This window comes from Acartia tonsa, chromosome 7, assembly GCF_053477335.1.
Source record: "Acartia tonsa isolate MP-2025a chromosome 7, ASM5347733v1, whole genome shotgun sequence".
In the NCBI taxonomy this organism is placed as follows: Eukaryota; Metazoa; Arthropoda; class Copepoda; order Calanoida; family Acartiidae; genus Acartia; species Acartia tonsa.
This window is the reverse complement of record NC_137266.1, coordinates 39,959,083-39,970,482: the sequence shown is the minus strand read 5'-3', so window position 1 is coordinate 39,970,482 and position 11,400 is coordinate 39,959,083. Positions and strand designations below refer to the sequence as shown.

At 34.3% G+C, this 11,400-nt stretch overlaps 1 protein-coding gene across 8 annotated transcripts in view; it reads left to right on the top strand.

Annotated features, from left to right (window-relative positions):
- Positions 1-9,535, top strand: part of Sgf11 (SAGA associated factor 11kDa) — a 229,512-nt gene extending 219,977 nt beyond the window's left edge. Inside the window, exons 1-12 of one of the 8 annotated variants that reach the window (XM_080166234.1) lie at positions 142-192; positions 949-1,020; positions 2,481-2,570; positions 2,893-2,932; positions 3,202-3,367; positions 4,497-4,607; positions 4,911-5,000; positions 5,376-5,475; positions 5,975-6,090; positions 7,524-7,599; positions 7,994-8,556; positions 9,152-9,535. In XM_080166234.1, the coding sequence (XP_080022360.1) occupies positions 157-192; positions 949-1,020; positions 2,481-2,570; positions 2,893-2,932; positions 3,202-3,367; positions 4,497-4,607; positions 4,911-5,000; positions 5,376-5,475; positions 5,975-6,090; positions 7,524-7,599; positions 7,994-8,053 (957 nt within the window). In that variant the 5' untranslated portion in view covers positions 142-156 and the 3' untranslated portion in view covers positions 8,054-8,556; positions 9,152-9,535. Of the gene's footprint in view, positions 1-141; positions 193-948; positions 1,021-2,480; positions 2,571-2,892; positions 2,933-3,201; positions 3,368-4,496; positions 4,608-4,910; positions 5,001-5,375; positions 5,476-5,974; positions 6,091-7,523; positions 7,600-7,993; positions 8,828-9,151 lie in introns of those variants that run through there. The other 7 variants (XM_080166233.1, XM_080166230.1, XM_080166228.1 and 4 more) reach the window with 7 other exon arrangements.
- The last annotated feature ends 1,865 nt before the right edge of the window (positions 9,536-11,400 follow it).

Below are 11,400 nucleotides of genomic sequence, written 5' to 3'. Positions count from 1 at the left end.
GTAATGGATTTATAGGCCAAGGTAGCTGGATATCTCAAGGTAAGGTAGATAGTAATGGATTTATCGGCCAAGGTAGCTAGATATCTCAAGGTAAGGTAGATAGTAATGGATTTATCGGCCAAGGTAGCTGGATATCTCAAGGTAAGGTAGATAGTAATGGATTTATCGGCCAAGGTAGCTGGATATCTCAAGGTAAGGTAGATAGTAATGGATTTATAGGCCAAGGTAGCTGGTTGGGAGAAACCGAGTTCAAGTCCCCACATAGACTTTGCACTTGGTTGACAAATGCTGTCGCAATTTGTCAAATTATGATCACGCAACCTTCCCTGATATGCCCTAAGGTTGTATGGAGGGAGATTTTTATGAAGTTAATAAATGAGTAGCTTCCACGAGAATTGCGGGTCAGCTTGTAATGTTAGTAACATAGAATACAATCAGCTGTGCGCGAAGCTTACCAATCTAAGATTGGCCAAAGGATTCTTACATCCAGTCTCTGTGTGCATCTGAGTCCTAACTTCAGAGAAACAGGGCTACAACAACAACATCTCAAGGTAAGGTAGACAGTACTGGATTCTTGGAATAGTACTTGGATGTCTAGGGATAGAGATTTTGAGAGCAGAGTTTGAAGAAGGAAAGTGAAACGTGAAAAATATTCAGATAAAAGGGGTTAAATGTAGTGGTTATTTTTTTAGGCACAAAATTTTAATTTCCCTTTCATTTATTAGTCTCCTGAGAAATTGGTAAATGGAAATGTAAGAAAATAATTTTAAAATACCTATACAAAATAAAAATTTTAAATACCTAGGTATGATGTTAGCAAAAAATAAAACCTGTAATTAAACTTAAGGAGAATTTAACTTTCTATCTACTTATTTTTACATTTAATTAAAATTAGCGAAGATTGATTTATCTTCAATTATACACTCCCTGAAGGCAATTAATGTTTAGAAAGACCCGAGGTTGTTGCAGAGAGCTTCAGAGGATATTCTGGATACCCTTGTGGATGATATCATTCTTGGGGTAAGTAGTTTCACACGCACAGCAGTAGGGATAATATATCAGAGGATATTCTGGATACTATTGTGGATGATATCATTCTTGGGGTAAGTAGTTTCAAACGCACAGCAGTAGGGAAAGAGACCAACGGGATATTGTAGTAAATCATTTTTTTAAAAAGAGTACCTGTATCTAGTAGCTGTCTTTTTGTGCTTTGTCACCTTCTTGTCATGAATGCACTTAATTTTATAACCCACAGGCACTCATTAGTTTAATTGTACATACTTTAAGAGAAGTCATTTAAAGTCCTAAGCAATAATATTATTCATGAAACTAATCTTTCCCGTCGTTTGGTATTAGAGTACTACAAACAGACGGAAGGAGATTACCTAGGTCCAAACACTAAGAAACTATGGCTACACGTACACACACACACACACACGAAGGAGAATCTTTACAAAGAATCAGCTGTGTTATCTATCTAGAAGGACGGCGGACGGACTTTTGTAATTATATAGTAGCTTCGCCACTAAAAAATGATAATATTGTATCATTAAGAAGGGAAAAAAGAATTTCATTAACTGATACAAGAACTAAGGGTTTTTTTTTTAATGCAACCATCTCGTAATCCATAGGCGTCCAAGGGGGGGGGGGTAATGGGGCGAAGTAACGGCTAAGGGCTCAGCCGTTTAGCCGTTTTTTGGCTATTTTTAGGGCAAATCTGTCATAAATTACGTAGAAATCAATTTTTTGAAACATATTTTTGCTTTAAATCATGTGAAATGATACAAAAAACATTTTTTTGATTTCTAGTACCAGCAACTACCGGCTAGAACCGTTTGAAAACGTTTTGGATCGAAAAAGAGCATTATGTGGAGAGAGGTTTCGTGATGAATTTCGCTTGAAAATACCCAACAAGTGGCTAAACAGATGAGCCGCCAGCCGTTAGCCGCTACTTTTCCAACTTTTTGTTTGATTTAGGGAAAATAGACCTACCAAGGATTACTCATGCAAAATTTCAGATCAAAATTCCAATTTTAAGTGCCATTTATACATTGATTACGAGATGGTTGCATTAAAAAAAAAAAAACCTTAGTTCTTGTATCAGTTAATGAAATTCTTTTTTCCCTTCTTAATGATACAATATTATCATTTTTTTGTGGCGAAGCTACTATATAATTACAAAGGTCCGTCTACCGTCCTTCTAGATAGATAACACAGCTGATTCTTTGTAAAGATTCTCCTTAGTCTGTTTGTATTACTACAATACCAAACGATGGGAAAGATTAGTTTCATGAATAATATTATTGCTTAGGACTTTAAATGACTTCTCTTAAAGAATGTACAATTAAACTACACTATTACAAAGTGCTATTTATACATTGAATACAAGATGGTTGCATTAACCCCCCCCCCCCCCTTTAGATTTTAATGAGCAAATTGTCCAATATCTAGGTATTTGCTTATTAAAGGTATTTGTTCAGGTATGTTTTGAACTGCACCGAGCTGTAAAAACTGGTTTGTATGAGGCCATGGATTATGAAGATAACTCTGCCCCTCATCCCGTTGCAGGAAAATTCAAGTTTTAGACTTCTTAATTCAGCCATTATTTATATAGATTTTAATGGATATTGTTATTCGGATTTGACCATATTTTTCTTGACTTCTGTATTTTCACGAGGGCAAGGGTATATTATTGTGTGATTATTTAAGCTTTCCTTCTTTTCTTGAACTATAGCTCATTGATTTCATCTATTAATAATTCTTTTGAATATTTCTCCCAAATCAACAAGCACACAGCTTTCCTAAAGAGCAAAAACGTTTTTTTTTTGTTTTTATATTTTGCTCAGATTTTATTTAGGTAGGTATTTTCAAACTTGATTTATCTTATTAGGACATGTTGATGTTTTTGGACATGCTGTTTCTACCATAACAGGTTTGATAATATGTAGATTTTATTGCGATTTTAGTATTATACTGCAGAATTGCAGAGAAAAATGGCTTAAAACCATCCAAAAGCTTAAATCTTAAACCTAATACCATCCAGGAACCAATGTAAAGCTTCTCTAAAATTAAGAACTCAGTCTGTTTAGTAGTTATCAAAATCTTACACTAAAGGCTAAAAAAGACCTTGTTATATAATAGTTTATAGAACTAGTTGGGATGTCAGGAATTTTTTTAAAAAAGTATCAAAACTTTACCTAGGGCTGCCAAGTCTGAAGACAGTGCCGCAGATCGAGTGTCCCAACTGTAAACGGCAGCTGGCAGCCAGCAGGTTTGCTCCCCACCTGGAGAAGTGCATGGGCATGGGAAGAAACAGTAGCAGGCTGGCCAGCAGGAGGATTGCCACCTCCAACAAAGATACATACAGGTATTTTAACATTCAGCTTTAATTGTATTTCATCCGCTACTTGTAAATAGATGGGTCATACCTGGGAAGAATACCTTGTCATGCTCATGGGTTAAGATTTCGATAATGTTACCATTTTACACACATTGATTCGATTATAAAGAGTAAGTAGAGTTATTGGCTTGAAACTAAATAAGTGTAAAGCATTATCATGTATATTATTAGTAGTCAGTTACAATTCAATGCTTCGTCTTCTCTAGCATGGCAATCGTGAAAAATAATGCTATGAAGAATGAAGTAGAAATGAAAATAGGTTTGATATGAATATATTATACAATTTATAATACACAATACATAAACCATTCATCTATCTATTTACTTGACTATTTAGTATCTATCTAACTATCTATCTATCTATCTATGTTAGAGATGTAGAGGAAAAGGAAACAGGGGAAGGGGTAACAGATGGAGATGAAGATTTACATTATCCATCTATCTATCTATCTGTCTATCTACCTATCTGTATATCTATCTAACTATCTATCTATCTATGTTAGAGATGTAGAGGAAAAGGAAACAGGGGAAGGGGTAACAGATGGAGATGAAGATTTACATTATCCATCTATCTACCTATCTGTATATCTATCTAACTATCTATCTATCTATGTTAGAGATGTAGAGGAAAAGGAAACAGGGGAAGGGGGAACAGATGGAGAGGAAGATTGGATAGACATTATTTATCTATCTATGTATCTATCTGACTATCTATCTATCTATGCTAGAGATGTAGAGAAAGAGGAAACAGGGGAGGGAGGAGCTGATGGAGAGGAAGATTGGATAGACATTATTTATCTATCTATGTATCTATCTGACTATCTATCTTCTATCTATGTTAGAGATGTAGAGGAAGAGGAAACAGGGGAGGGAGGAGCTGATAGAGATGAAGATTGGATTGACATTATCCATCAATCTATCTATCTGTCTATCTACCTATCTATCTATCTATCTCACTATCTATCTATATTAGAGATGTAGAGGAAGAGAAAACAGGGGAGGGAGGAGCTGATAGACATAAAAATTGGATAGACATTATCCATCTATCTATCTATCTATCTAACTATCTATCTATCTATCTATCTATCTATGTTAGAGATGTAGAGGAAGAGGAAACAGGGGAGGGAGGAGCTGATGGAGATGAAGATTGGATTGAGCCAGGAAAAATTACAAGCAGAAGAAAGAGGGATAAAAATTCTCCAAAAAGGTAAAAAGGTGTCTTCAACAATGTTTTTTTTTCAGTTAAGCTCAGAACCGGTTTTAATTAAAATAAAATAAATGAAAAATATAAAGATTATAATCAGTTTTGTTAGCCCCTATGGGCCGAAGGCTTGGATTAATAAAACTGGCAGTAATTTTATGATTTAAATTTTACTATTCGTTGAAAATTGTTTTTACTACGATGATATACCTGACTTTTTATTATGGAAGAGAACCGGTTTTAATCCATCGGATATTAATCGGTATCGAAGCCATACTGAAAAAAAAACATAAAAATTTTAATCTATAGGAACAAGCCACAGAAATCAAAGGGGGACAATGGAGATGGGCTAATCACCCCTCCCTCCTCATATGATCAACTCAGTCTAGATGAACGAAGGTAAAATTACTAATGATGACAACAAAGTTTTTAATATTAGGACAATTTAGATTAAGAGTATTAATTTAAAGTAAATAGAAAATGTTCTATTGTAAGAAAAAATTGGGTTTATATCAGGGAACGAGGGGACATTGGGCTGTAAATTACACTGGTACCAAAAGTTTTAAAACATGTTTTCTGATTCGATATCTTTAAAATTCTCGTACTGTAACTTTTATTAAAACATGATTGTTGGTTGAAACCAGCAATGTCCAAACTTTTCATCCAATAACTTTTATCAACAAAATGGAAATTTTTGTTATCATCATTGATAATGGTATGTACATCAATTTATCGTCCATTGTCATATCCCTTATGATTCTTGTTGTTTTTTAGACAGCTGTTGAACCAGGCGTGTGGAGTGCCCGGGTACCATGGCAAAATTTGCATGAGGTCCATCAAATGTCCAACTCATAATGACTCACAGCGACGAGAGGTTAGTTGTTGTTAGAAGAATTCGCAGCCTTTTTTTTTCACAATTTCAATTATATATAGGTACCTAATAGTATGCCTTTTTTACAACAAAATATTTCAGTAAACATATTATATGAAATACTAAGGTATTTTTTGTCCTTTAAGTTATCGATAACCATTTTAAACCAATCTCTCCATATTAGGGAAGTTTCACATAGGTAGTTGGATAGGTAATGCCTATTTAAATATTTTGATGGCTTAGGCTATTTGTATTCCTTCAAAAAATATGCCTTTTTCTCACAATCTATATAAATGTTAAGTAAAAGATTTAATTTTAGTCTAAATTTACCCGTAATGAAAAAATTGTCATTATTATTGATTTATATCAAAATGTGTTGTTATAAGCTTAATTCTGTTATATACTTTTTAAAACTCTTTTCTAACTGACAAAAATGTATATTGTATATATATTAGTAAAATATAGAATTTTCTTCGTTTTTGTGATATTTTGTTTAATTTAGGTTAGGTTGAAATGGTTGAACAGCAACGATGATATGAGTATGGAGATAGATACTCTGAGTGAAGGAGATACAGCTGCTCTCAGAGAGAGTCTGGCCCAGCTTTCTAATGCCAGCAGGTGTGTTGTTTTATCTGTCTTATCAATAAACCCGCGACTGTGGTATGTAGCAGTGATCTACAGGGCGAAGTTAATGGCTGATAAATTACATTCTCTATAATGACACACAAAAATACCCTTTTGTAGATTACAATTTTTGGCTAAAACGTTTGAACATTCAACTTAAAGAATAGTCCCAAAGTTATTGAGCAAACGAATAAGAAAACGTTTTATAAAACTTCACAGACCAGTGTAATAAATAGCCCAATGTCACGTCCTTCCTGGACATATCGGCTCGTTGTCGGGAAGGTGAAAGACGTTAAAAATGGTTATAACTGCTGCTATTTAGAGCAAGAGGAACTTCTTGATCAAAAACAGGTGCAACTAATAGTTATGCACAGTTAAGACATCTAGACAACGGTGGTGCAATCAAAGAGTTGGTTGTATTTATGACGTTTAGCCGCCATACTCACCACTTCTCTAGCAGGATTTGATCTAGAGGTGCACCAAAATAAGATTAAGACCTAATGGTGTAACCAGCGTTTCGGAGCCGTTGATTTTGGTGCGGCTCCGGCTCCGCGGAGTCGTATCTGGAAATACGGCTCCAGCTTTGAAGGTTTTAAAAGTTAAATTTTTGATTAAAAAGGGCTTTTGCACTTGACAAAACAGAGTTACCAAAATCATAATTTACAAAAAAAAATCTCTTTATTTATCTAGTCCGGAGCCGTTTTTTAACGAAAATTACGGCTCCGGCTCCAGCAAAATATGGCGGCTCCGGCTCCGAAACACTGGGTGTAAGTAACCCATCCTAGCTGTCTATATTAGATAAAGATTTAGATGAATAAGGGAATTTTTAACAGCACAGTTTTTTTCTAAAGGGACAAAAAAAGTTAAGGTTATAAATAAACATATTTGGAAATCTAGTTAAAATTGATTCCTTAGGTATCATTTTTAAATAGAGTTTCAGAGGGGGGGGGGGCGAAAGTGACACTTTTTGAAACCAAAACTAAAAGTCAACAAAGGAACTCAACTAAAAAAAGAGTTACAGGTCTGAGATTTTGCATGGCAGTTGCTTTAAAGGGGTAAAATATGGAACTGTGAAGAAACGGCGGCGCAACCGCCGAAAACCGCCGTTTCCCGCCGAAATTTGTTTTGCCTTTTCTCGGCGGTTTTCGGCGGTTGCGACGCCGTTTCTTCACAGTTTCATATTGTACCCCTATAAAGCAACTGCCATGCAAACTGTCAGACCTGTAACTCTTTTTTTTAGTTGAGTTCCTTTGACTTTTAGTTTTGGTTTCAAAAGTGTCACTTTCGCCCCCCCCCCCCCCTTTATAGACCTATTTAAAAATGGTAACTATCTTACGCCACCCAAAACGGACGAATTGAGAGTTAAAGAGTAACTGAGATACTGAAAAATAACATCCCTACTAAAGCTGACAAAATTTTTATTTCAGCCCAGCGGAATCAACTATTTCAACAAGCTCGAATCCCAGCAGAGCCAGAAGGGAGAAATCTAGACGCGGAAAAAAGGTAGGTAACCCAATAAAATACGCCAATCTTGAATTTTATGCCAGTTATGTTACATCTAGAAATTCTCAAACAAAGTATGTTTATGTCTTGGATGCTTATTGATAAAGGGAAACTTCACAAAATAAAATCAGCCAAATATCTTGAATAATGAATAGCAGCTAAAAAAATCACATATATGCCACAACATTACGGACTGACTGGCGGTCGGATAGACAAAGTGAATTATAGAGTTGCTTCGCTACTTAAAACTCTGTGTAAATGGGAAACACAAGTTAAAATATTTTTTTCAAAAATTTCAAAATTTGAAAGTAAAATAACAGTCGTATCAAATTTTATCTTGTCTGTCTTCACCCAAATTACTATGAAACGGGTAAATGAATATTTATGATTATAGGGACGGCCTGGCAGTAAGACAGGAAGCAGCAGAGGCTCTACACCCCCTCTCATTGAGTAAAACAATATTCAGACAGATTGTCATGCGCCGCTGCAGAGACGCTACGCTCCAGAAAATATTCAAACATCATTTTTATACAGAAAATCTTAAATGTACATCAGTTTAAATTCAAAATTAAAACCTAATTGTTTTCAATTACGAAATTTACTAATTTTTGAAGACTAGGAAAAATGTAGCTATTTAAAAGTTGCAGCTTTTAATATTAATGAAAAAACTATCCAAATTTTTGTAAAATAAAAGCATTTTAATCCAATCAGTAATCTTTGGATAGTACCATAGACGATAAATTCCATTGCAATCCTCCCCTTTTTAAGGGCGGAAAGTTTTATATTTTGTCGCTTGTAGATATTTGAGGTGAAATTGAGGTGTAGATAATTTATTTATCATTGTACTCTCCCTCCCTCGTATTTATTATTATTATTATTCAACATAAAAAGAAACCATTTTCATAATTGTCAGCTTCCTTCTTTTTATTAAAAGTAAGGTTTTTATTTATTCTTAAGGTATTTTTAACCTTTAAGTTATTTTATACTATTTTTGGTTCCAGGACAAACGCACAGGAGTCCTAAACGTCGGAGTGTACAAACGCAGGAATGTTAAAATATTTATTTAATTAAGTATTTCTATAAAGATTAGGTTAGGTTAAGATATAAGCCCCCCCCGCAGGGGTTAGGCATTTAAAAAACCTATAAGATGGTCTAAAATAGGTTATGTTTGGTTAAGTGTCCACTCACACGTTTGGGACTCCTGCGTTTGTCCTAGGACTCTATTTTTGTAAGTAACGTAATCGTAAAGTTACTCTATAACTGACTTCATCTGTACGTTCCATCAATAGGTAAATTATTTTGCAAGAAGTAAAGCTTAAATCATGCAAGAACGAAATTAATTCGAAAAAATTACGAAACCTATAAGTGATTTTCAGCTGTCGTTGGGGGCTACACTTAGTAGAATTGACGACCTTTTTTTCTGCCCCCAAATATTATTTTAGATTTATGTCGCTTGTTTGCTAAACCTTAATCCTGAAAGAATCACATTATAGTGGTAAAAGGTCGACAGCCATGTTATGTTATGTTCAAATTAATAACTCCATTGCTTTAGCTTTGCTAGTTATTAATGTTGTCATCCTTGTTGTATTTATAGTATTTTTATTCACATTTATTCTGGTGAGAAAAAGAATCTTTAGAAAACAGATTTGTAAAATGAACATTAAAAAAATACGTTTCACTTGTAATTTGTAGAATACCTTATTTTACTAGTGGCCAAATATTCAAAGATCCAAGGACGGGTGATTTGTTGTGGTCCAGTTTTGAAATAAAGGGATTTTATCTTAAATTATTTCTATATTAATATGAAAACTTATTTTAATGTCAGAAACATTGTGATTTGTATTTATTTTAAAATTATTATGCTTATCGATGTTTTGCCACATAATAAAAGTAACCATGTAATTTTTGTTATGTATAGAATAATTCTTTTTTCAGATGAACTTTTCAGCCTAGAGCCTAGAAAGCTATGTATCGAGTTATTTATAATGTTGTGCGCACTAACCTGAACAAAAATATTGCCGTTAAATCCGGGAAATTGTGTTTGCACAATCGCCATCTTGAATGTTTGGCGCCAAAAGTTGTGACGTCATCACAGGCACCACGTGTCAGATTTTTTTCAAGTACTCCATCAGGGATTGATGAGATTACATATACATCTTTAGGTTAGTTGTGTTGCATAGTCATAAAGGGGTGGGGGGAGGTTCTGCCCCTGTTCAAGGAAATTCAACAAATGAAATACTAATACTGAGCTTAGACTAATCTTAATTGAGTATTTTATGTGTTTAAGCCTATGTTGTCTTTAAAACTACTTGGACTGTTGAAAAAGCAACTCTACTTACATTATCTCTATTCCCCCAAAATCCATGAGTTTGTAAAGTTAGGTTTAAGATCCTAGGATTTAGATGATCCCCATGTCTCTTCTTAGTTCGAACTCCTAAGTTAGTATATAAAGTAATACCCAACAGCCAGTCAAATTGAACGACCCTTGTCTAGAAGTCCTAGCTTAGTTTGCTTATTGCTGAGCCCTTGCATTTTAATGTTTTTGGGACATGACATTCCCCCCCCCCTAATCTTTCAAGTATCACAACTTGTGATAAATGGACAGCAGTAAAAGAAGAAACTACAATTATGAAAAATCTCAATAAAAATTACCTAACTTCCTTAGACCACCTACCTAGGCTTTTAATTATTTCAAAAATTTTTTTACATACCTTACAATTTTGTATTTAGTGAATGAAACATTGGAAAGCCTTGGAGACAAGTTTTCTGAACTTATTGAAGATCATTCCGTTTTTGAAGGGGCTGACGTCACTTTATGTAAGTATTATTTATTTTAGATCAGCTTAGCTTTTGTCCGTATGTTTGGCAGGTACGGTTGATGGTTCATTTTTTATCGCGTAAAGTTTGTTATAACCTTTTAGTCAAATTTTATTATTAAAAAACATACCTATTGACTTAATAAGAGCATTTGACTTAACGGTTAAACCAGACTTTACGGGAAATACGCGAAAAAACTACCATTTTAAAAAAAAAAATACATTGGCAAAACATTTTCAAAACACTCAAATATTAATTCCTAACTCTGTATTATCAGCTGACGGCGTACTGACAGTAAATCTGGGATCAGAGTTTGGAATATATGTGATCAATAAGCAGACTCCAAACAAACAAATTTGGCTCTCTTCCCCCATCAGTGGACCTCAAAGGTATCTAACTTTCATTTAAGAAGAGAAAAAATCTCAATGAAAAAATCAAACATAAAAAAGAGCATTAACATTCATAAATTGACAATTCCTTATATATATTAAACAAAATACGCTTTCTATCAATTTAAAATAGCAAAAAATCAAGATGTTTAAATAAACGTTTAAACTTTATGGAATTTGCCATGCTTTATAAAACTTGCATTTCATTGTTATGGGAATCTTCATATAATCTTTTAAGGTTTGATTTTGTACGAGGTGGAAGCGAGGGTTCGAGTGAGGTGGCCCAGGATTCCTGGATATATTCACATTCTGGACAATCCCTACATCAGGTATTAACATTTTGGACAGTCCTTGCATCAGGTATTCCACATTCTGGACAGTCCTTACATCAGGTATTGATATTCTGGACAGTCCTTACATCAGGTATTCACATTTTTCACATTCTGGACAGTCCTTACATACGGTTTTCACATTCTGAACAATCCTTATATCAGGTATTCACATTCTGGACTGTCCTTACATCTGGTTTTACATTCTGGACAGTCCTTATATCAGGTATTCACATTCTGGACAGTCCTTAGATTCTGGACTGTTC